The sequence below is a fragment of the Nylanderia fulva genome, unplaced genomic scaffold (assembly GCF_048542155.1).
Source record: "Nylanderia fulva isolate GAGA-0341 unplaced genomic scaffold, ASM4854215v1 Scaffold14, whole genome shotgun sequence".
NCBI classification, from domain to species: domain Eukaryota; kingdom Metazoa; phylum Arthropoda; class Insecta; order Hymenoptera; family Formicidae; genus Nylanderia; species Nylanderia fulva.
The window spans coordinates 1,966,930-1,993,500 of NW_028189622.1; the positions used below are offsets into that span (position 1 = coordinate 1,966,930).

General features: G+C 26.6%; 5 protein-coding genes across 7 annotated transcripts; 2 read left to right on the top strand and 3 right to left on the bottom strand.

The window, feature by feature from the left end:
- On the top strand, positions 1–2,118 carry endos (endosulfine alpha). Its single transcript, XM_029300630.2, has 3 exons — positions 1–404; positions 891–1,007; positions 1,133–2,118. The coding sequence occupies exons 1-3, from the start codon at positions 363–365 to the stop codon at positions 1,301–1,303; spliced, it is 330 nt and encodes a 109-aa protein (XP_029156463.1). The 5' UTR covers positions 1–362; the 3' UTR covers positions 1,304–2,118.
- Positions 2,119–2,750: 632 nt separating this feature from the next.
- On the bottom strand, positions 2,751–15,218 carry bgm (acyl-CoA synthetase bubblegum family member 1). 2 transcript variants are annotated; one of them, XM_085480131.1, is made up of 14 exons: positions 14,909–15,218; positions 7,782–7,859; positions 7,651–7,706; positions 6,669–6,720; positions 6,154–6,361; positions 5,699–5,833; positions 5,341–5,536; positions 5,157–5,258; positions 4,929–5,075; positions 4,332–4,807; positions 3,995–4,209; positions 3,698–3,849; positions 3,500–3,625; positions 2,751–3,365 (listed from the first exon to the last, which is right to left on the bottom strand). In XM_085480131.1, exons 3-14 carry the CDS (start codon positions 7,699–7,701, stop codon positions 3,171–3,173), a joined length of 2,055 nt encoding a protein of 684 aa, XP_085336257.1. In that variant the 5' UTR covers positions 7,702–7,706; positions 7,782–7,859; positions 14,909–15,218; the 3' UTR covers positions 2,751–3,170. The 2 variants fall into 2 exon arrangements, with proteins under 2 accessions (XP_085336257.1, XP_029156518.1); XM_029300685.2 differs by lacking the exon at positions 7,782–7,859 and having other exon boundaries at positions 14,909–15,216.
- Positions 15,219–17,214: 1,996 nt separating this feature from the next.
- Positions 17,215–19,546, bottom strand: LOC114929213 (translocon-associated protein subunit gamma). 2 transcript variants are annotated; one of them, XM_029300678.2, is made up of 5 exons: positions 19,479–19,546; positions 18,319–18,644; positions 17,951–18,078; positions 17,732–17,823; positions 17,215–17,547 (listed from the first exon to the last, which is right to left on the bottom strand). In XM_029300678.2, the coding sequence occupies exons 2-5, from the start codon at positions 18,446–18,448 to the stop codon at positions 17,349–17,351; spliced, it is 549 nt and encodes a 182-aa protein (XP_029156511.1). In that variant the 5' UTR covers positions 18,449–18,644; positions 19,479–19,546; the 3' UTR covers positions 17,215–17,348. The 2 variants fall into 2 exon arrangements, with proteins under 2 accessions (XP_029156511.1, XP_085336261.1); XM_085480135.1 differs by lacking the exon at positions 19,479–19,546 and having other exon boundaries at positions 18,319–18,641.
- A 72-nt stretch (positions 19,547–19,618) lies between these two features.
- LOC114929212 (TBC1 domain family member 20) lies at positions 19,619–23,531 on the top strand. The gene is made up of 5 exons (XM_029300677.2): positions 19,619–20,567; positions 20,836–21,079; positions 21,173–21,376; positions 21,460–21,679; positions 21,755–23,531. Exons 1-5 carry the CDS (start codon positions 20,147–20,149, stop codon positions 22,058–22,060), a joined length of 1,395 nt encoding a protein of 464 aa, XP_029156510.2. The 5' UTR covers positions 19,619–20,146; the 3' UTR covers positions 22,061–23,531.
- On the bottom strand, positions 22,973–26,260 carry LOC114929182 (lysosomal phospholipase A and acyltransferase). The gene is made up of 7 exons (XM_029300624.2): positions 25,761–26,260; positions 25,414–25,556; positions 25,087–25,321; positions 24,737–24,964; positions 24,361–24,532; positions 24,158–24,280; positions 22,973–24,054 (listed from the first exon to the last, which is right to left on the bottom strand). Exons 1-7 carry the CDS (start codon positions 25,858–25,860, stop codon positions 23,835–23,837), a joined length of 1,221 nt encoding a protein of 406 aa, XP_029156457.1. The 5' UTR covers positions 25,861–26,260; the 3' UTR covers positions 22,973–23,834.
- Positions 26,261–26,571: the final 311 nt, after the last annotated feature.

Consider the following 26,571-nt stretch of genomic DNA (forward strand, 5'->3'; position numbering starts at 1 on the left):
GAAACTCGCCCGTGAACGCGAGTCGGTTAACGGCCATCGGGAAACATATGACCCTGCATGTGACGCTGTTTTTGAGTGGAGCACTTTCGTTGTGACAGTTGCTTGTTTCCTTGAGGTACATACGCGTATATGCACTTTGTCGGCTCAAAGAAAGAGCGCAACGAAGAAACGTCTCGGATAGAAAATTTATTTGAAAAAAAAAAAAAAAAACAGTGTTTGACAGCATCGTCCTTTTATTACGCCGTTCGCACTTGGCTTATGTATGTTATATACGTTAGTGTCGAAATTAGTATTCGGAAGGTAACTGATCACCCCTCCAAAGAAAGCGGCCACTGACGAGTAGTGTTTCAAAATTTACAACGATGAGCGACGATCAAGCAAACGAGCAGAGTCCGACTGCAGAGGTGAGCTTTTGATTTGTCAACCTGATAATAATTGGTTAAAATTGTATAAAGGAAAGTAAATATAATGTGGTGCAAAAATATTACATGTTTTTCGTTTACATTGGAAAATTATTCAAAAGGTGACACACAATTTTGTTATTTTTTTATTTAAATTATTTCATTGTTCTATTTATCGATAGACTGTACCGAACATCTTTATTCTTCTACTCCTCTACTATTAATTCTATTTTCTTTCTTATTATTATGTATAAATACACAATGTATTTAGATAGAGATAAATATCGAATATGTAAATTATTTATATATAATTTCTAGGTATAATAACTGTATAACAAAGCAAAAAATCAATTATAAATACAGTACTATGTATTAATATAATTTTTAGTATAAACTAAGCCATAAATAGAAAGTTTTTTATAAAAATTTTGTTTGCATGAACCAGTTGTGTTTGTATAATAAATAAATCTTCATTATATTTTATTGTAGTTGTCATCGAGTGATATAGAAAAATTGGAAGAAGCAAAGCTAAAAGCAAAATTTCCAAATGCAGCTCGACCATTTGGTGGTCATTCTGCGTTTCTGCAAAAAAGACTAGCAAAAGGAGTAAATATCAATTTATTAACATTATCTAGAATTTTGATATTATAATATATTATAATAGGAATATTAATATGTTTCTTCAAAATTCTTTGCTTTATTAAGATGGTTAATGATTACATCGCTTTTAGCAAAAATATTTTGATTCTGGGGATTATCAAATGGCAAAACAAAAATCTACGGCTAAGCCAAAGCCAGCTGGTGTTCTGCCAACAGGGGATGCTATACCAACACCAGAAACGGTACCACAACGAAAAACATCTATCATACAACAAAAATTTAATACATCAACATCTTCATAAGATTGTCATTTTTTAAAACTCTACTTTGTTAATTAGTCTTATATTTGGATGCTAGAGTAATATGGTTCCTTATAAATAATTGGAGATTTAAACCTTATGTTTCACATTTTTCAAAAATATTTCTTGAATTATTTTATATAGTACCATAAAATTCTTGTGTCTTTAGTGAATCGATTATTTCTCAGCTGCGTATTCTTAAAGGAGCATTTGTAATATTATAATAAAAATGATGTTCTTTATAAATGTGCCACAGTGGTGTCTAAGTTTTATAATGTATGCGAGTAAATGAGTTACTACTTTTGTCCCTCAACTTAAAAATTTGTGATTTTTACATATTAATACATTTTGATAAATTATTCATAGATACCCTTATTTCCAGTATTTTATTTTTAATATAGTAGTAAAAAGTCAAAGATATAAAAATTAGAAGTATATTCAGATTATATTGTTAGCCAGCAATAAATATGCATCTTAGGTGCACATACATGTAAAAATTTACATTGAAAATGTGAGAAAGTAAATAAGTATAATAAGAATCAATATTTATAATAATATAAGAATTTATCTTGGTGACATATAATTATAATAACTTGTAATCCACTTGTGCACAATAAGATTGAGAGTAAGATACACAGATCTGCATTTCTAAAGCTGCTGTGATGCGCGCTTAGTAAGACTATTTTCTTATGAAAAATCTCGGGTATATTTACTATGAAAATTTGTAAAATAAATATAAAAATTTTCATGTAACTACAATTTTGCTTATTATATATATATAAACCATATTTAGTATAATATATTGCAACTAAAAAGTATTTTCTTTATTATTTATTCTTACCTTGTCATTATATAATGATTGATTTAGTACAACTAACATTTATGGCATAAAAGAATTTATTTCAAAATTTTTTATTTCAAATTTCAACATTGGCATGATTACATTGATATATGTGTATTTACTTTGAACATTGCTTTAGCATTGTTTCACTTTATTATATTTTTAATTTTTATAATTTTAATTAATATTATAGTTTAATTAAAGCTTTAATATAAATTGAAAGAAAATATAGTTTTCATATTTATTATTCAAAAAAGATTATATTCAGATATAGCATGGAAATATGTAATTTCATTCTTATTAGCAAATATTGCTAATATTACTCCTCATGCAATTACATTACATTGATATAATTATCATAAATAAGTATCATATTTAACTAAATAAAGTGCAATCGATATAATATTTGGTCAGTAAATTGTGCTAAGAAATAATTTTATTTTAAAAATTATATATATATAATTATATATATATATATATATATATATATATATATATAATTTTTTAAAATACATACATATATATGTGTGCTCATAAAACTGCATTAATATTTACGATTATAATAAGAAATATATCGTAAAGAGATTACATATAATGTAAACACAAATATGTGATTCACCAAAAATAGTATTTTACAGTAATAATCTAAAATATACATAATCCCACTTATATTAAATATATCTATACATATATAAATATAACAAACTTACATTAATTCAATGTTATTTTTTTAAACTTTATTTTAATCATCCCAAGTAACAAATTGACATCAAAATGACGTACGCTTGCTACCTGGGACATCTTATTTAAAAAATTAATCACATCATATTTAAAAAATAAATTCCAAAAACGTATTATTTATATAAAATAACAAATATTTTAGATATATCAAGGCACTTGTATAAAATATATTGCTATGTTTTACGATTTATTTTGGCTTATATAGTAAAGAGTTTCTTTATTCACATTACTCATTTTTATTAAGAGTGTTGTGATATGTATTGTGTAGTATTAGAGTAAATATAGATTTTATTGATACATTTTCTCTATTAAATCAGCATACATGTTCGCAACTATATTCTTTTTAAGTTTTAATGTAGGTCCTAATTCACCAGTTGGAATTGAAAAATCATGTGGAAGAATCTCGAATTTCTGTACTTTTTGAGCATTACTTACAGCTTGCGCGTTTGCTCTTTTGATCGCTTTGTCAATTTCTCCATATATCTATAAAAGAATATGTTTTATAATATATATTATTTTCTGTATGATGACATAAATGAATTTTAATCGTTTAACAAAAATATAATAATTATACATTTTTTTATCTTATAATTTTTTATCTATTATATCTAACTTACGAGCGGATCACGAGAACTTATAACATCTGTAACTGTCTCAGCATTACTACCGATAGACTTTGCCCATTTTAATACATCGGGATTCAACGTATCTAAAGGTGCACCAGTTTCACTATTCACATTGCTCTGAAAAAATATGATATAAATATCTAATAATCTATATAAAAAGTTTGCATTTATATATTTGTATATTCATACCTTTAGTGTAACAAGAACTGTCAAATATTTCCTTTTATCCCCAACTAACATAGCATTACTTAATGCTGGTAATTCTGACAATATTGCATGCTCTATATTTGCTGGTGCTATATTTTCTCCTCCGCTTGTAATTATAAGTTCTTTTATTCTACCTGCAAATATGTATAAAAGCATATATATATATATTACTATTATGTTTGTTTATATATGTAATTATTTTTAATAGATATATCATTATATACTTAATGATGATCGATTGTTCAATTATATTAATTAACAAAAAACAAATATTTTTACCAGTAATGTGTAAAACTCCATTCGAATCTATTCTGCCAAGATCACCACTATGTAACCAGCCATTTTTATCTTTAGCTTCTTCAGTTTTCTCTGGTGCATGCAAGTAACCCATAAATACGTGTCTCCCGCCCATGCAAACTTCCCCTTCACCATTTTGATCTACATTGTCCAATCGTGTGTATACCCCAGGCAAAGGAGTTCCAACACCGTGTAGTCTAATAAAAAAGAATTTTCGAATATATTTGTCAATTTTTGAAAATATATGAATAATAGATTTTAAAAGCAAATATTTTTTACCGTAAATACAATATAAACAATGAAAGCAAATACGATTTACCTATATTCTTTATAATCGCCAATTGTATGAGCACCGCTACATTCTGACATTCCGTATGCTTCTAATATAGGTATATCCAAACTCAGAAAATATTTTTTAATATCTGTACTTAGAGGAGCTGCTGCAGTAACGGATATTCGGCATTTATCTAACCCCAGTGCTGTTTTTACTTTGTCAAAAACAAGCCATTTTGCAAACACATAGCCCCAGTGTTTATAATCCACGCCATTTATTTTATTCATGTGGTAGTAAAGCCCTTGCGCTTTTGCCCATTTAGCAATCCAGGTCTTTATCACGCCGTTACCGCGCGCCTTTTCTTGCATTTTCTCGTATATCTTTTCCCATACTCTCGGTACGGCTAATAAAAGAGTCGGTTGTGCCACAATCAAAGTTTCTACTAATGAACCTTTGAGCGCATTTTTATCCGCAAAGTGTACTGTAGTTGCTGCGATTACAGTTCCTATAATGTCAGCTAGCTGCAATTGATAAAATATATATCATTATTAATATTCTTTCCTCCATGGCGGTAAATTGTGCTAATTATATCTTGATCAATATATTTTTATTTGAAATATATAAAAATTCCAAAAATCTCACCTGTGCTGCAACATGAGATAATGGCAAATAACTAACAAGAACTTCCGACTTGTCTTTCAATTCTAAAAAGGAAAACAACACTCGCGCATCATGCAAGATATTATCATGACTCAACATCACAGCTTTCGGATTTCCAACCGTTCCTGACTAAAGAGACAATTGTAAATTATAAAAATAATATACATATAATTTTGAATATTAATTTGATTGTAATGTAATTTAACATACTGTATAAACTAAAGTGCAACACTCGTTTACTCCAATCGTCTTCAACACACACAGTAGATTATCGTCCGATTCCCTTTTACCTATTTCCAATAAATCGTTCCACTGAAAAATACAAGTATAATAATAAATCGTACATTGTAAATGAAAAAGAAAAGAATATTGTTATAATAATCGATTTACATACGCTTAAAATATCTTTTGTGGTGGGTATGCCGTCGTATTGAATAATTGCTTTCAACTGAGGCAGATTTTGTTTTATTTGTAAGATTTTCTCCAATTGTTTCGTGTCTTCAACGACTATTATATTTGCCTGACTATGTTCAGCGCAATATTGGCATGCTTCTGGAGAATTTGTAGTATAAATTCCTGTAGCAAATCCGCTAAAACATAATAATAAATTTATTTCCAAAATTGAAATGGTAAAGATACACGTTGTTCAAAATATTATATATATCGCCTTTTATTGTTATATTGCTATAAGAATAAATAATGTAAATCGTGCATTATATTTAAAAACATATAGAATGATCAGAATCTTTTACCCAGCATATATAGCTGCGATATCGGCGATGAACCATTCTGGACTATTAAATCCTAATATACAGACACTATGATATCGCTCCAAACCTAGCTTCAGAAACGCCTTAGCGACGATTCTTACAGTTTGTTCATATTCTCTGTAATAAAGATTCATGTATTATTGATCATTATATTATTTAACATATATCATATTAAATGTACAGTTACTGAACTCTATTAAATCAAATTTATATCTATAAATTAATTCGAGAAAAGAACAAGAAAGAGAAAAAATAGGCATTTATATAAATAGTTTATATCCTGTAAAATTATAATTAAAGAAGTAAAAATATTAAAGAAATAAAATAATAACGTTAATTGATAAATAACATTTGTCATATTATTCGATTTTATATTAATTTTATTACTTGATAATTTAAATAATAAAAATTAATTACAAGGTTTTTTTTACACATACCGATAAGTATACATGGTCCTCTTGCCTCTGACATCGGGTCTAGAGACCAACGCAATATGATCAGGATATAGATTTGCTGTTTTGGTTAAAACTCCAGGAATTGACATAGGCATGTATGAATTGTATCCATTCTTGTCTAATTTTATTCGAATTTTACCATCAGGTTCACACGTGGTATCTACGTCCGTAGCCAATACCTGATCAGGACCTGAAAATCAAATGTAATGCGATTGCAAAGACATGAATCTATGAAAAATCATCGAAAAAGAGGAATATATATGTTTTGTGAGTAGAAAAAATTTATAAGTGATATTATATCTATAAAGTGGAAGTAAACTGAAACTAATCCACTATTTAGCGACTTTAAATGTATTTACGTTAATAAGAGATTATGCAAGGAAGTCGATAAAAAATAAAAATATCTTGAATATATATATATATATGTATATATATATATATATATATATATATATATATATATATATATACACATATATGTATAATAACAATATTACCATCAAGTCCAGTTTCACTAGCTGTTGCATATCTGATCGATTGATTCATTTCCTGTAATAATTTTACATAATTTATATCTTCAATATAAATATATATTAGAAGACTCCAACAACTCTATGATTCGAATTATAAAATGAGGAAAATATATATTTATTTTTCTTTCAAAATGTCGAATACAAAGACAGCATGTGGTATACTTTATACTACTTAAATGCAATAGTACATTTATATATTGCAATTGATAGTAGATTAATATAGAATATAATGAAGATTGTCTTTTCGATTCATAGATTAATTAATAATTATAAATCTCGATCTGTGAAAATCTTCATTTCCAAAAAAAGAGGAAGAATAAGAAAGAATAATTTTCGTCATCAAAATTTGAGTATTGCCATATATGTCAACCAGTTGTTTAGATAATAAAATCAAGATTACTCATAAGAAAGGGGAATAATTTCCTTTCTATTAATGTAGTTTTTCTGTTAACACAATATATACATTTATAATTGAAAAATTGCGCTACATTAGGATACTAGTTTCATATACATATATTATGAAAGATAAAACCAATATCCCTATACAAAAATTTTTATATCTGTTTTTCGTAAAATTATCGTTTTTACGTATATAGTTTTAGCATAACAAAAAGAATAAATGTATAGACGTTACGTATATGTTAAAAAAAAAAATTGTCATGTTTCTGATCATCTTTTTTCTGAAATTATATTAATTCGTGTGACAAGGTCAAAATTTCTTATAAACACATACAGATTCTTAAATTGAAACATCTGAAATGTTAAAAATACATAAATATTTCTTTTCGACTAAACTTTAAAGTGGTAAAAAAATTATAAAGGTTTAAATTTCAAAAAAGATCACAAATAGGATCCACATTTTAATGTAATGGAACTAAATAAAATGGCGATTTAATTTAAAATAACACGATAATTTAATTGTATTTAATTTTTTAATATGTGATACCTTATTATCTATTAATCCATTTATAGGGCCATGAAATTGTACAGCTGACATTTTATCTGAAATAATAACAAATAATGATAAGACATTAGCAAAAATCGTACTATAATGAAATTTTGTTTACACTTATTTACTTTTGTAATTGTTCTTTCTTTTTTTAATCAGCGGAAATTGGAAAGTTATATATTCTATCTTTTTTTTATCACACGAGCCTGTAATTCAAAAACATTTGAATTACTATTAAAAGAAAAAGATTAAAAAGTGATTAATTATAATTATACTTATTATAATTATAATTATACTTAATATTAATTATAATTAATCACTACTATATTAAATAAATAATCTTTTTCTCAAAAAATTTATCTATTATACATATTGAAATATGCTTACATATGCATTAGTGAATAATGTGGAAAAATAAAATGTACGTATAATTTGATACTAATAAAAAAGGAAAACACGCATAAATAGATAGCATATAGATAAAGCAAAAACATGCATGTTATATTCATATTAATACGAAGAGAAAAACTGATGATATAATCCCAGCAAACACAATATATAAATGTTATATACTTAAGCATGTTACATGTAACGTATATGTTAGTTGTAATTTCCCACTCATAGATGTAACATTTTTAATATTACATATATTACATTGTAGTTATATTGTCATTATATCCCAAGATAGCACTGACTTATCAATACATCAATGTGCTATTTGGTATATAATTACAATATAACTACAATGTAATATATGTTATATTAAAATGCTACATCTATGAGTGGGAAATTACAACTAACATGGATGTTACATGTAACGTACACGTTATATTACCTGTTATATTCCATTTTATTATAGCAATGTAACAATTATATATCGGTGTTTGCTGGGATTTTATTACGTAAATTTAAATTAAAGGATTAATAAATATTGATATGTTATATCGTATGATATGTATGATGAAGAAAGGATATATTAGATATGTATAAAATTTTATACTATAATTATGTATACATTTAGAGTTATTAGTTAAATTAAGATATTGTTATTAGATTTAATTTTCATCTTTTAAAATGATAAATAGTTTTTGACATCAGAAGATTATTTCAATCATAATTTTAATCATTGAGAATATTTGTGTATATTTGAAAGTAAATGGAGAAAAAGAGAGAAGAACTCAATATTTTTCAAGCAAAAATATCACATATTTTATAGTTATAAACAAATAAAATTATATCAGAAATGTTTTAATCAGCTTCTCATTGTTAGTTCATAAAAAGAAAATAAGAGTATGTAAACAGAAGAGGAAATTATACTGCAGCTTTACAATACTTTTACAGTAAAGAACATTAAAATAAAAAGAGTTTAATTATATGAGAAAATAAATCAAGAAATGTATATTCAAATAAGTATATGTGCATATAATTGATTTTGCAAAATATTTGAAATAACAACTGATTACAAGTATAAAAAAACATTCTAGAAGCAATGCGCAACACGTATTTTCGAGTTGCCTTTTAAAAAGATATTTAATTAAATATTGCAAGCGTTGTCGACAAAATTAATAAAACATGAAAAGTAGGCCAAATATACGAGCCGAAATGATTTAGATGTAAGAATAATTAAAAATTATTTATTCATAATATAAATGTACTGATTAACTGTTCGTTCACCGAAAGAAAGATGTATGAAATTAAAATTAAAAGGATGGTTCCTAAATGGAAAATTCATACGACGCATTGTAAGGCCCCAGCGTATGTTAAAACAATAAAAATACAAATCAACGCTCGTGTAAAATTTAAAATTAATAAAACATGAAAAGTAGGCCAAATACGTATAGTTGTCGATAATTTTTTTAATAAATTTATATGTCAATATGTGGAGTAAAATCCAAGATTTTGTAAAAGATCGTTGACCGGCGATCATGGTTTACAATGAACTTTATTTACATCAACGTAAGCATAAGTCACGCGATAGATGGCCAAAGTGCATTCGCAAGATATTAGCATTTATTGAAGACATGTTGTATTACGTAAACTCATAAATCCTGTTTAATCGGAAGACTGACGCAAGAAACAATGTCACAAAAAAATACAATCTCGCGTGCAGAATGCACCGGACGTGATTTTGCTCCAAAGGGATCAATTTTTTTCTTACTGTATAGATCTAAACATGAAAAAGCACAAAATGCGTGTTATAACACTCTTAAATTGCATTAAGAGATAGTATGGATAATAAACACAATACGAAGTTTGCAACACGTGTGTCTATTTACAATGCTAATTATAAATTGTATATTTTAAACTCGTATAATTATTATATTAAGCATTAATTATCATTATATACAAAAATATATTTATTCATATTCATACATCTTTTTATCTTTATCTGAAATATAGCAAAATATATGAATTATTTAGACGTTTTAGCGTTATAAATAGACGCAATATAATATTGTTCATTTAAAGAAAATTCAAATAAAAATAAATGTAAATAAAAAATAATGTAGATATATAATCTTGATGTATAAAATTGATGTATAAATTAAAATATGAATAAAATATATTTATTTATATCTATTGATATATATTTCTCATATAATATTTTTGTTTGAATATCGATAAAGCAATCAACGCTCAAACAATCGATTCTTTTTATTATAAAATAACGATTTTTTATTACAAATTATAATAACATACTTTATTCTTTTTTATCATTTTAAAAATTAAAAAAATTTATTTTTTAAAAAAATAGTGTTTTTTAAAAATTTTAAATATTAGTTAAGAGTTTTGCTATGTATTAGAGGTTTGCCATAGTATTATCTTACTTCATGTATTTTATCAGGGTTGACCGCTGACATCGAAAGAGCGACATTTCTTTTAAAAATTGTAACAAATAAGAAAGAAGAAAATTTGTAACCGTTAAAATATAGATTATTTTTTAAAGATATGGATTACAACAAAATATAAGTTTGCAATAATAAATTTTCATGCAATTATTTGAAAAATCATGTATATACATCTCTATTTAAACCTATTATCAAATTTTAGTAATCAACAAAGTTTAATTAACAAAAGATAAAGGAAATTGTATGACATGTACATATTATCATAAATATTAACTTCTTGTAAAAATTTAATTTTCTTACTGCACAGTATTTACAATGTATTATCAGAGAAATTCTCTCTGGTATGATTAAAGTCTGTTAAGCATTTTCAATGAAGCATTCTTCATTTATAATTACGAACACATATATATATATATATATATATATATATATGCGTATTCAATGTGACATACAAATTTTTCGACGCAAAGAATGAAATCGTTTGAATAGCACACTGGTTTGGTTACAACTCAACATTAAGATACATTAAGTTTCTTTTTATATCTCATTCCACAAATTTCTTAATATAATTCACATTTTAGATTTCGCGATCTTATTCAAACAGGTTTTACAATAAACAGGTTCTCATTTCTCATTAGCTTCTTAAATTATTTTCTTCATACGCATATAATGTTATACTGTTTATTATTATATAAATTATATATATATATATATAAATTCTATTAAAAATATATGATAATCATATTAATTCTAATATGCATATTTTTATTTTCTTCGATCTTCTTTTTACATATTTTTATTTGTATATTATCGCTTATAATTCAATCCACTTCTTTGTTGCTTCTTATAATTTGTAAATCGCTTATTTCAAAAAATAATAAAGTTAACAACTAAAAAAAATTTTTTTTTTAATTTATATTTTTCCGTTTTTTTATCAATTCCTCACTGATATATTTTTGTGTATTTTATTTTTCTATGATTCACATATTATAAGACAAGTCAACATTTTAGTTATAATGTTAATTTTTCAAAGTGAATTCACAAGCTGTTTTTTCATCATTACATGACATTTAAAAATTGGACGTCGCATACTTGTTATATGATTGCATAAGGAATGCAAAACATTTATTAATTGTGTATGACTTGTAACTTCCAATCATAATAACTGCAGATTAAAATAATAAACAGCAATGTCGTCGAAATACGCACGTTGCTTAAAAAACAACTTTTAAATACTACATTATCATTTAAATACGTACATATCCGTAAAATAAACATTGCACAAAATGTTAAAATGTATCCATTAGCATTTCTTCAAAAAACTTTCCATAAAAGAATTCATTAAAAATTGAACAAAAAGTGGTCATTTTAAAAATAAAGCATATTTGAAAATTACAAATATATCTATATATTTAACATTTAAATTAATTCGAAATAAACAGGCTATATAAACCGGCGCGAATATTTGTGCGTTAAGACACATTTAACATTTAAGTTATCAAGTTATAACAGATTGATCAAAGGCGTATGTCTATAATAAAGGATATAATACCTCTATATGTATATAATATATATATATATATATATATATATATATATATATAAAAGTATTGTTTTGATTTAAAGAACTATCAATTTTTATTACAATTATTACGGTTAAACGATTCTATTTGTGCAATCCAAAGATTCACGATTATTATGCAACATACCGAATTATCTCATATGTATTGACTTTGATAAAAAAAAATTAGTTTTGATATACTACTTGTAGATACAACTGTAGATACTTCATACAATTGTAGATATACAACTGTAGATATTTCATTACATATTTTCTTGAACAAATACGAAACATGTATGTACAATATTAATTACGAGTCCAAAAATTAAGATTAAAGAAGCAGAGAGAGAAAAAAAGAAAGGAGAATAGTCTTTTGTTCTCTTTGCAAAACTATTGCATATTTAAAAATATAAAATATTTAAAATTTTTTATGTAATCAATTGTTTTTATAAATAAAAGTTTAATATAGATTTTTATTTCCTGTTTTATATTAATATAATAGTTTTTTTAATTTCCCAGTCTTATATAATTTATAAGTTATATAATTATGATAAATATGATATCAATATAGCTGAAAAAGAAAGATTTCCTTTATCTCTGGCTCATAACGTGAGTTTTAAAGTTTGTGGTAAATTAAGATAATGATATAAATTTGATAATACAGTTCAACAAAATCATATCACAACACATAATTCATGATATTTTATTTTATATGTTATACGTTTTATGTATAACATAAAGATTAATAATTATCACACACATTAATATGCTTCGATATATTTTTAAACTTATATTAGACTCTAATCTAATCTACAGATTAGAGAGAGCCCTTTGGGCTATAATCTTGCATACTTTAAATAACTTTCAGAATACAAATAATTTAACATATTTTACATAGCAATATCGTATTCACGCGAACGTTTTATTTCTCTCTATTAATATAATATTACAAAACTGAAATCGTAGAAACAAATATTGCGCGTATATTTTTGTTTTATATTTATGCGTTTATAATTTATATATTTTTTATTTTGTGTTTAATATTATAAAATATACCGGGTGTTTAAAAAGCGTTTAATGACAAATATATCAATAAAAATATACATAAAAAACAATATTTTAAGCAAAATTATAGGAGATCACAGAGTTTGAATACATTTAAATTTAAAATATTTAAATATCCAAAAAATATCCAATATTTAAATATCCAAAAGCATTAATATCAAACGTAATACGTAAGTTGACAATTGTTAACAGTCATTATATACCTTGTCGTTCAGTTACCTGAAAATTGATCGTAACCATTCAATGTTACTTGAAAGCTTTAAGTTAATTGCCATGAAATTGGCTGAATAAAATATTAATGTAAAAGCATGCGTCATTGCAACGGTAAAAATGCGAGCATTTTCAAAGCATGTATATAGAAAATATTTTAAAGAAATTAAAATACGCAATCGTTTATACATTACACCTTACAAAGTAGAACTTACAGAGAAGAATAAACATTATTAATTATTCATTCTGCGTAAGCATTGCTGAACCTAGTTGCGTAGAATTAACTTAAAAAACTTAACACATTCATGTATAGAACTAATTAATCTACACAGAAAAAACAATATCCTTGAAAGAATGCAAATATGCTTTAATCTCAAGTATATTTTATCCTTAGCGCATAATCTTGAATAAAAGATAATTTATCTTTAAAATAAATTGCAAAATATTCTTTGGTTGAAGCTGAAATTTACTTATAAATAGTGTAAGGACAAGTGAGCATCGAATATAAGCGGTACTTTCAAGTATATAATTCTAGTTCAAATGTGAATAAGTTTATTTTTACCATATAACGATTTTTATAACAAGACAAGATTATTATATCTCTAAGGATAAATTATATTTTACACAAACTTATTTATTATTAATACAAATGAAGATTTGTGATTACAAAGCGCATTTTTAACACTTAAATGAATCAAAAGCGTTCAAGAATAAAAATATACTTGAATCAAGGACTCCTTTTTTTCTATGTAATATTGATATAAAAAATAATTTGACATAAAAACTGTCATTAAAATTTACATAGTGCAAAGTTCATAATCCATTCATAGTATATTTGCGTACAATGCAGTAAGATTTTAAGTTTTAAATAGTTAAAAAAGAGTACACGCGCACATTTAATTAAAAATTTTAACGTAATCTTCATTCTTTTTTACATGCATATGTGTGTATTGTATTTTTTACATAATTATTTTTACGCAATTAGATCTAATAATAATAATAATAATAATAATAATATATATATATATATATATATATATATATATATATATATATATCACGCAAAATAAAAGAGTTAATAATATTCATCAATGATCATATTTATAATATATATAATAACTTGGTTATATTTTTGCTATTTTTTTCCACGAACTACTTATAATTTTCGACGTTAAACAGTAAGTTGTAAATATTTTATATTAAAATTTGGAAATCGTTTATTGGAAATTATTAGTCGGTTATTTTTAATAATTTGCAGTAAGTTCAATATTCTTCCACAAAAAAGAGAAGAGGATATTTCGAAGATTATAGAACATTTTAATTTTTTCTAACAAGACTTTTAAGATCAAATAGTAAGTTGCATCTCTCCATTTTTTAATAAACAAAAAGTCTCTACCTAATATCTCTATACATAAAAAGGAGTATGCAAACAATTTCTTATTTAATACATACACACATTATATTTTTCTTTTTAAAATATCTCAATTATTATAATTTTTATTTTATTATAAGTTAAATATCTCTCCAGAGATAGGTATATATATCTACATACACTCTATATCGTACTTACTCTGTCGCCCTCGTTTTTTAATCACTCGCTAAATAAACAGTCTCCACGTGCACTATTATGAATAAAGAGTTGGATTACTCCGAACTGTATGGAAGCTCTTGCAATACTGACTTTTCAGACAGAACTCAGGGTCTGCCTATGTCGATCACGCCACATGTGAGTTACGACGTCTAGTGTGTTATATATGGCGGGGGCATGTTATTAAATTCCTATGTTGCAATTCCTAATCATAGAATTGGAAGAATGAATGAAATCGAAATTGATCGATAGACTCACGTTGACTAAGTCCTTCACTTATTTTCCTCATTGTCAGCCAACAATAGACAACCTATTGTTTGTCTATGTTTTTAATTGAGAAAGATCTAACAAAGATCAAAACTATTATATAGTTTTACAAAGACAGAAAAATAGTAAGAGAATCTATTTGCTATTATATTATATATACTATATTATTTTTACTACTTATTATTATCTATACTTTTTGTATGTGTATTAATATCCGAAAATTCATGCGTTTACCTATCATATTATTACGCTGAAAAAAGTTGTTAATTGAATCAAATAAATACTATTTTGTTAATTAAACATATAGAAATATTTAAATTAAATATAACATATTAAATTTAACAAAACGTTTATTTAATTGAAATACTAATATATGTTCAATTAACAAAATAATAATTTTATTAAATGGTTTAGTTAGCAATTTTTTTCAATGTACTTGAATATATTTCATAGGTAAATAAATTTAGGTCTATTATCATTATCTATCCTACGAAATATACGCAGGTATAATATAATTTACTGCTTTCGATCAAATTTTCTATACGAGTTTTCCTAAACGCTTATCGCTTTTTAGAACAGATTAGTCATTCCCGAGATTATCAGGGTTAAAGTTTGCTGCCAATCGTACAAACCTTGAATTAAAAGTTGATCATACCGTTGTAATAAGTAAACATCCGCATAGTGACTTTTTGTTTCGAATTTTGGTTCCCTATCTAAGAGAAAGATAATTTTTCTTCATTCTAATTTGTTTTAATAAATTAAACTAATAAATTATGAAAAAAATTATTAAAAATGCAAAAAATACAATTATTTATTTCTTGCTATTAACAAAATAATTATTGAATCTTTTCTCAAACAATATCTGCATCAAATATGCCTATAAAATATTATAGGTATTTACGTAATATATGAAAATTATAAAATTATATTTAGTTAATAAAATTACGAACGCGATGTTTATGTATTCTTAATTTGATTATCTCGATTCATAATGTATTAATTCCATACCGGTTTTTCCTGGTGATTTTCATTTATAATTATGATGTAAGTACAAAAACAAGTTACTAATAATAAGCAGTAAATACCGGCAATTATTCTCGCAACATCAAATATAATGCATCGCGCTTGGTATTTGTTATTATTTAAATATTTATATACAGTGAAATATTACACCAGGTAATATTCTCTTCCACTTGAACGCACACATAAGTTAATAAACTGATTAACATATTGTTAATTATCATAATTCAATCTATCTTAATTATTCTGGACATTTCCTTCTCTAGATCTAGCCAAAAAATTAAATTTTAGTTTAACACATAACAAATTAAAAATATTCTCACTGAATTTGACTGTTCTAACTATATATATAAATTAAAAATTGTGACATATAACAAGTAATAACAAAAAAGCATTGTTATACTTGAAAAAACTTACTTCATAAGGCTGTTATCGAAATTGAGTATCACAATAATAATATATATTGTAATATTATTTTTTTGATAATATAATTCTTATGAAATTTACTTTAGATGATTTACAATTTACAAAATTCAAGAAACAAAATTCTATTTATAATTTTTATTATGCAAGTACAGAAAGTATTTTGAAGAAAATATATACATAAAATACACATCAGAATACATTCATTAGGATATGCATACACATAAAATTATACATAGAGTTATCTTGAATTTTGTTGCATTGCACTATACATTATCCAAAGTAAACATAAGATAAAAAATAAATAAATATATTGTGTGTATATATATATATATATATATATATATATATGTAAAATCTTTACATTTTTTGATATTGCTTATACAGACGAGATATTAAATGTATAATATAGATTCTCTTCATTTTTTTTTTCTTTTTATTAAAAAAGTTAATGTTGTGCGATACTGAATATGAACAACTTTTGAATATGATAATCAATGAATGACAGAATCAATGATCCCCCCTTATGATTTAGATATGTCAGTTAACTGCATATAAGAAATAAAAATTTACAGCAATTTTCTATCATAAATGAAAATCTTTATTATCTATATATTATCTATATGATTGTGTTCATATTAACAAAAATAATTTGATGGAAGTTTCTTATGAAATCAGTTAATTAGGATATATGAATTAGGTAATATATACATTACTGAGATCCTGTTGATAATAATGCCAAGACTGCACTAGTAACTCCTACAGAAAGTATGTAATTTACTGCAGGTGTGAACGTTTTCAGAATGTAAAATGACGATACAATAACAAATGCCAAGAAAAGGGCATTATTGTAAAAAATTGAAAATGTTGTTGCTTCGTAATCTGCCACTTCGTTCTTCTTCCACAGAATTCTAAATTTTTAAATATAATGTAAATTAATATACATGTTGCAGAGAATATGAAAAATAATCTTAGAATAATATCATGTGTTTAAATTGACACACCAATGATTACTCAGAAGATACTGGTTCAAAATATTGATGACTACTTGTGTTTCAGAAAAATTTAAAGGAAAATATGAAAAGAATATAATACCTTTCATCCTTTTCCTTCTTGCTCATCTTCTTATCTTCTGCAAGTTTGCGGCTTATTTCCTTTGTTACTGCATCTTCTCTTTTTACAGCAATCTGTATATATATATATATATACAATATTATTCCCATTATTATATAGTTATACATTTTCATCATTATTTTTTAAAAAGATGTATATTATATTATATGTAAGTATATATATATGTATACTTATATGTACCTTATGCTTGAGGATGAATTTTGTATTTTTATATGCCAAAGCAAGAGCGTATGTACTAGCTAATGTAACTAATACAAAAGAGATTAGATTGGAATATAGATCAATTAAGTGTATTCTCCAAAACAACCCTGTAAACATATAATAATATATTAAACACATATTAATAAAAATGAAAAATCTTAAATAAATCACATAAAATTTGACTTCTGTATAACAATGATTAATTTCTAAGGCACGACAGCCTAATTAACTGTAGTTTTAAATCAGATAATATAAAATCGATGTAAAATTTTGTGATAAGAGTTTTAGTGCATGTGGAAAAAGCAAAAAAAAGAATATAATTAAAAAATAATTAAATCTCTACTCACAGATGGGTATCGCCGAAACGATAAAAGCATTGCCGTAGAATAACGCCGAGGATTTCGTCGAGACATTTCTAGAGAAATCCTGTAGCAATAGCTCCTCTTCCTTTGTAAATGCCTTAGACTTTCCTGACATTTTTAATAATTTATTGGCAAGTGATCGAATAACCAAACAACCGTTCACTACAAGAATCGAGATGCGACAGCCAGAAACAAATGGCGCGCATGCGTAGAAAAAGCCGATGTTGCAGACGTTGGACGACGTGTCCGGCGAAACGTCATTGCTATCGAATCGATTGCGAGTACCGCCTCTATAGGCCGTCCAGACTAAGCTTTAATTAAAAATGTATTATCGATCGCAACTACATAATTTAATTAGTTCATCGATTTCATTAATTTTTCTCCTTTCTCTATCATTTTCGATGATAAACGTTTTCTGATAAGAATTGAAAAATACCAGAGAAGAATATTTTAATAAGTTCTTTGTCAAATTTAAAAAATATTGAAACTATATATGTACATATATATACTTAAAAATATATAATTATACGAATAAAATTTCAAAGATATTTTTTATTTCTCTTCTCCTTGATGTTTACCATTTTCGATATTATTCATTATCATGTCGTCATTCATGATAATAGGATACCTTGGCCGGCTTACTTCACTTATTCGAAATGTACACATACGCAAATATGACAATATGTATATTATATTATATTATAATTATATTAGGATAAGTTGAAGTTGGCCGGCGTCTATATTTCAATACGTATTTAAATAACGCGCGCATTTAAATTTCGATAAAGGCAAATTGGAAACAAAACTTGCGGAAAGAGATGTGTGTGTGCAAAATTCGTGACATATCGATATTGATTATTTATTTCGCGAAGATGCATTATAAAGAAATGCATTATTGTTCGAAAACAGATATAATATATAGCAATAGGACCATTCATACGTACAGTTAAAATATAACACGGAATGTCACGTTGTCGCTACATGAGAGGCTAGGGGACGAATCAATACACTGTCTCTTGCTTACAAGTCGTAATATTGTTTTGATCAAAGTATTCTGTGCTTTATCATTGCGTTTCATATGGCTCAATGCGTTTAATGTCACCGCACAATACTGCTTTATAATTAAAAAATTTTTCGTACAATACCTAATTGGTGAAAGAGAGAGCGAGCGTGTTTTGATGCGTGCGACTTTGAATCGACTTTGTCCTTCAGGTGGCGCTGGTATGCGGCGCGTCACGTGTCACGTGACTGGCGCGGAGTGGGGGAACAGCTGCGCACGCCAGTCTCCCCACCACCGTCCACCGCTACGCAGCACGGTAAAGCGAGAGAGAAGGATTTCTCTCTCTCTCTCTCTCTCTCTCTTCTCTCTGAAAATGTTTTCGAAAAATCGTTTTCTTATCAAGAATATGTGTGTCACAGTGTGTCATCTACATGTGTGCGTGTGAAAATATTTCAATAATAAGATACATATATACATATTTATAAATTAAACAAAAAATCATGCGCAACTGAGCAGTGATTTTATCGATAGTCGGAAAAAAGATGTCATTTTAGTTTGCGAAATGGACGTGTGGTGACTTGACTAAACTTTAAATCCGTGGATGTGATGTAAGGTCTCTGGTGTACACGTCAGAACGTCATAGTCAACAGTGTGTGTCATTTTGTTTTGGTGTCATTCTTGACAGATTAGCAGGCGGTCTCCGGTTAACTTTTAGATTTCTAAGGATTCACTTTAACTAAATTATCAGTGTTATGGCACGCATCCTCTGATACATAGGGTGTACAAGAAGTTCGCGTAAAGCTCGAATAAAGTATGGATGCCAAGAACGAAGAGGCGCAATCCACGACGGACGCGTCAACGCCGAGCGAAAATCGTAATCGTAACAAAGTCCGCAGGAGGAATGTGCCAAACGAATTGGCGAGCTTCGCGGATGACAGTTTCAGTTTCAAGGGGGACAATTCGTGCGATCGCGTGCCACTCATGATTCTCCCCGACTCCACGAAAGCATGGTACGACGGGATACCCGATGTCATCGACGCGGCCACGTCAAGTAAACAGCTGAACGGAGTAGTGCTGACTCACGAGGATGAGAATCGCGACAACACTTTGACGGATTCCCTCACCAGTCGCGAGAGGATGAAGATGAGCGTTATCCGCGGTAGCATCGCCAATCCGGATCTCACTCTAGGAGAGTTAAGACTACTTGGGGTCAGCAGCGAAGGCTTCGTTAATGGTACTTTGTCAAGGTGACAATACATTATGATCAACAAGGAACTTTACGATGATTTTGTTATCAAGCTTTGTCAAAAGAATTTTCAAAGAATCCTGGAGCTTTCATTTTCTATGCAATTGTTAATATAGTTTGTGAATATGGATAGTATCTATAGATCAATAGATCGTTCAAGCTATGTCTTGTATAACGTTGTTTAAAATTGGTTCCTTTTTGAGAATAATCTTATTTTTTGTAAGCCAAATCTTGAAATCATAAAGTTGATCTGTAGATGATATACGAAGGGTACTATGGCCAAAGCTTTTGAGATTAGTACAAGAAGAGTTTGCACCTGTTAATGGATTAGAAACTGTACATACTTGCATACCAAATGAGGTGTACCAACAGATATTGAAGGATGTGGCACGTAGCGGCAGCCATATTTCACAGTCTGCAACAGAAAAGGAGACAGAAAGTTTTCAAGAACAATTAACACAGCTTATGTGTTGGGTGCTTCATAGGCATTCCAAATTAAAGTTAGTAATTTTAAGAGCACAAATAATACTTTTTTATATACAAATAATATAATTTGTCGTATTGTAATATAAAATAAAATAATGCGTACCTAGTTACTACCAGGGATACAATGACGTAGCAGCAACAGTATTACTTGTGATGGGGTTACAAACAGGCTTGTATGTGCTTGAAAGTATATCGGTAGAGTTTCTGGAAAGATTTATGGAAAAAACTATGGAAAAAGTTAATCAAGAGTTATTCTATATATTTGCATTATTGGAACGAGTGCATCCAACGCTTCTGGAACATTTAGAAAAGTTAGTTTATATATTGAAATGTGTAACATTTAAAATTTTTTTATATATATAGTAACTAATAGCAGAACTTTTTTTTATCTTAGTGTAGAACTGTTTCCGCACTTTGCTTTGGCTGAATACACTACATGGTACGCGCATAAATATGCAGAAAACAGGACATTATTACATAGATTATTTGATTATTTTTTGGGCAGTCCTCCACTCATGCCTCTCTATCTAAGTACAGTAATTGTTGCGCATAGAGCTACCGAAATTTTCAATACTACACCTGACATGGGACACACACATAAAATATTATGTACGGTAAGTGTAATCAAAAAGAAATTTGACAATAAAAAAAGGAAAACAATATAATTATAGAAGTTTATATTTTCACAGTTACCTGATGATTTGCCATTTGAGAAGCTTTTAATAGAAGCAAAGGATTTATATCGACAATATCCTCCAGAATCTATCACTAATGATGTTAGAGATTATGATCATAAGAGAAAAATTAAAGAGCAAGAGTGGAAAGCAAAGGCAGAAGCAAGCCGTCAAGAGAGAGAAAGACAACGAAAATTAAAAATTGTCCAATCAACACCAAGGATATCTTATCGTATTAGAAGTTATAAAACTATCACTGTTGTGACAATTTTAGCTTTGGGAATATATGCCTTCATAAGATCTTCGACAGGGCTTAACTGACATTAAGAGATATTATCTGTTATAAAAAAATTAAAATTTTTACACATTTTTTAAAGCAGAAAATTTTTTTCTCTACTTCTTTGATGTCATCAAATAAAGATTTAGAGAAAAAATATTAAGATTGGGTAAAAACAAATTTCATCAAATAGCAAAAAATATTGCTAGGAAAATAATTATAAAAGGTTTGAGTGTCAATGTTTGTGGCAAATCTGTTCTAGAATACATGAATCAGAATTTTATGCATTCCTATGCTGCCTTTATGCTGTGTTCTTTGGAGATTGACCTAAACGTTTCGCATATATATGTTAAAAAAGAATCAGAATACATAAACACTTGTAGAGGAAAAAAAAACAGAAAAAATTTCAAATATTTAAAATTATCAAAAATACGAATATAAAATATGTAAAATCAGACATTTAGATAAACTTTAAATAAGATGTGTATAAAAGTTTCGTATATGTATATATAGATTGTAATTACGTTATTACAGTCTGTAAAGAAATTTTATGCATTTAGTTAAATTATATAAAGAAAAATTATATGATTATAAAATCAATAAATCTTATTTTTCAAAAACATTTATTATCATCATTTGTAATAAGTATTAATAATGTATAACATTTTATCTTATAAATGCACGATTAGTATTATACATTATCAGAATGAATTTAATATCAATAGTACCAAAGATAATAAAATCAATGCCTAGAAATTTTACACGGATTATCTATCTTTTATTATTTTGAACATAAATGTAATTTTGTAGAAATATTTCTAATGTGCTGTAATAAATGTTTGTTGCGTGTTCATATATATATATTCGCAAATTTATACTAAAAATATATATATATATATATAAATTGCACATATGGATAAAATATCAAGATAAAATTTTGAAATTATACCCTAGTAAACAATCTTACAAAATTTGTGTATTTGTTGATTTTTCCTACAAGAATATTTTACATCATGATTTCTTGATTTTTAAATATAATTCTACACTATTAACGTTTGTAACTAAAGATGTAAATACATCGATATATATTTAAAATACAATGGGTTTAAAACTTGTAAAATTGAGATTTTATTGTTATTCTAATTATGTTATGTATCAGCTACTACATACATTATTGAGTATATGGAGATTTTATAATTACTATATATCACTAGTCATGTTAACTGTATTTTTGTTTCATGTGAGATCATAGGACTAGTACAATGTAAAAATTGATAAAACATATATATAATATATATATATACTGAGTATAAAAATATTTATGTATACGGAGGAAATATAGTATTATATTTATGGCATAAGAGCTCTCTAGAAAGATAATGAGCAGAAGTATTGATATTTACAAAATTTTTTTTGTAATTGCACTACTTTATAATATATTCTGATTAAATTGGTGGTATGTTATGTAATGATATATTTTAATGACCAAGATAGTTAATAAAAATATATTTTTAATTGTGATGTCTTATTTTTCTTAATCACTGAATTATTCAATTTTATTTTTTTTAATCACTGAATTATTCAATTTTAATTTTATATATAAAGTTGTTTCGTTAGTTTAATAAAATCTCTAATTTGATACAATTTCAATTTGTTTCCAATTTCCCAATATTTTCATATTTAGTGTCACTTTTGTATTGAATTTTGAATGTTAATTTATATTAAAGATTAAATTTAAAAAATGTTAAAGAATAATGATATTACGTAACTTGTTGTATTCTTTTGTGTCTAACTAATAAAAATCAGTTTTTGAACATCTTATACTTTTAAAACTGTCTTGATATATGCCAACATATCACTACTTCTTAAGATGTTAGTATGATCTACTCCAGAAAAACCTTGATAATAAATTTTTTGTTTTTGTGATTTCTGCCAATGTATACATGCTTCCAAACTTCTTATATTTACAGTTCCATCTCCATCTCCAAATAGTAATTGAGGATAGCCATCTATAGCTGTACCTGGCTTATAATACAACCTATAAAAAATGCATGTAAATTTTAAAGGCTCTTACCTCTTATAAAAATCCTTAATATCTCATTTAAATCATTTAAACTTTCTATATAGTAAAAATAGTATACTTTTCCACAGTTTGCACTTTACTGCCATATAAACAATGTACTTCTACACCTGGTGCTGTAAAATCTAATTGATATTTCTCATTGTCTTTTCTGAATTCCCAAGCATTAGGAACACCTATATCTCTAAAAATATAAAAATATTTTTAAAAATACTTCTATAAACGAGATACAGATAAATATAATGATTAAATAATCGACCGTACATAAAATATTGTTGTAAATTATTTAAAGTGTAATTCTTTAAATCTGATTGTATCAAAATTTCTGTTTCTTTCCAAAATAATTTTGAAGGTAGTAACCATCCCAAACTCGGACTTGTTATCTGTTCATCTCTTAACACACTTTCACGAAGAAAATATGCACCTAAATCGTCTCCTATAAATTCAAAATGTTTAAAATAATTTAATATATTTTACTACATTTTAATACATTTTATAATAAAGTAATATTTATAATAAATATTTTTGTTTTGCATATTATTTTAAATTAAGATATATATAATAAAACTGAATTAATTAATATTAATAATTAATTATTGATGATTATAAACAATTTTATGCATAAAGCAGAATTGCTTACCAATGGCAAATACTTTGATAGCTTTGACAGATCCTCCCCATACAGCGCTAAGAGTGATGAAAGAATTTATAAACTTATCCTTCCATTTCTGACTCTGACGTTGTAACATTATAAGAGTCATAGGTCCACCCATGCTGTGAGCCAATAGTGTTACTGGTGTATTATTATTCATTGCATATGTTTCTTCAATCAGAATTTTCAACTTAACAAAGAATTCTTCACTTTCGCCTGAAATGTAAAGTCTGTATCTCGGTAAATTTGCAATACAACTGAATAAAATATATGTTGCAAAATGTCAAAGCATATAACGCCTGTTAAAAATATTAATTAATTTCATATTTTGTACATACTAGGTCCTTTTCTGAAATCATAAGGCGCACCACGTAATGATAAATTCCTAACATATTTCAAATCATTCACCAACATATTTCCAATATCTTTGAAATATGAACCTGGTGAGGCTCTACTGGGATCTATATACTCCACTACAAATGAATTGCCCCATCCTGGTACTCTTATATCGACTCCAGGCTGATTGCTTGTAGTCCTCGTCACATTGTCATAATTAAGCTTTAAATTATCAATCTGCAATAAAATAGATTTAAAAAATACAATTCCAGATTATTAAAAAAAAGATGAATAGAAACATGTGTAATATAAATAATTAATAAGCATACAAAGCAATCAATCACAACAGGAACAAGCAATTCCATATTTAGCCATAGACTGAAATAATCATTGGATATTTTTTCGCAAATATAATGCACCACTGATGACTTGTTAATCTTTGCTTCAATTTGGCTGCCACCATCACCTGGAACTATATTATTTTTGTTCGTAAACACTCTTCATATTATCTCGATAAGTCGTTATCTCAAAAATTCTACATATTCTTCAATACTATAATGAAAACAATATAGAAAGAGACGAGTTCATCTAATACATCAGATAATCAGCATGATAAGACGCACTTATCGAGCATTACTTTTCTTTTTAACATTGATATGCGAATTCAAATACTTACCTAAAATAACGGGTGATATTTGTTTCGTTTCAACTTGTTTCGCCGCTTGCATAAAGAGTGAAAGAACGATTATCGTGTTTAGGAGAATCGCCAGGCGCATTGTTTGTCACAATCAAAAATCTCAAAATCAAAAACAGATTCCAATTGTTGTATGTAACACTTCGTAGAGATAAACTTGCAAGGACAAGTAAAAGAAATATTCAAATATTTCTTTTCGTTCAAAATCAAATGGCACTCGTCTGACAGCTTAACGCTGTTTGTACGCAGTCGGCCTAATCAGCTGATATCATGCACATGCGTTGAAACTTTCAAGGGGGGGAAGCGAGAAATATTGACGATAGCCAATCGGAAAGAGAAACGGAAAGTGTCAGAATAAAATAATACTATTTCATTGATACATGACACATCAAACCCAGTTGAATACATTAATAAATATTACATTACATCATTTGCATATTTCAAAAACATGTTACTATTCAACGGATTGAGAAATATGAACATATAGTCAGCATTTTCTTTTTTTATGTGCATATATGAAACTATAGGATGAGATTGTATGAAATCAATTTTTCTTCTGTTACATTCTTGTTTTTTTTAAGTTTTTTAAGTCTATAAATATATAATTAACGTGTAATTTATTTTGAGAAATAAAATAAAAAAATCCAAACATAATATATATGCAGACAAACTGTATATACATATATATAATTTATCTATGTTTTTATTCCGTTCTCGAAGATAATTAATTCGTGCGCAAAACAATTGTAGCGCGATGATTAATTTTTATCAATCGTATTTTGATATATGATAT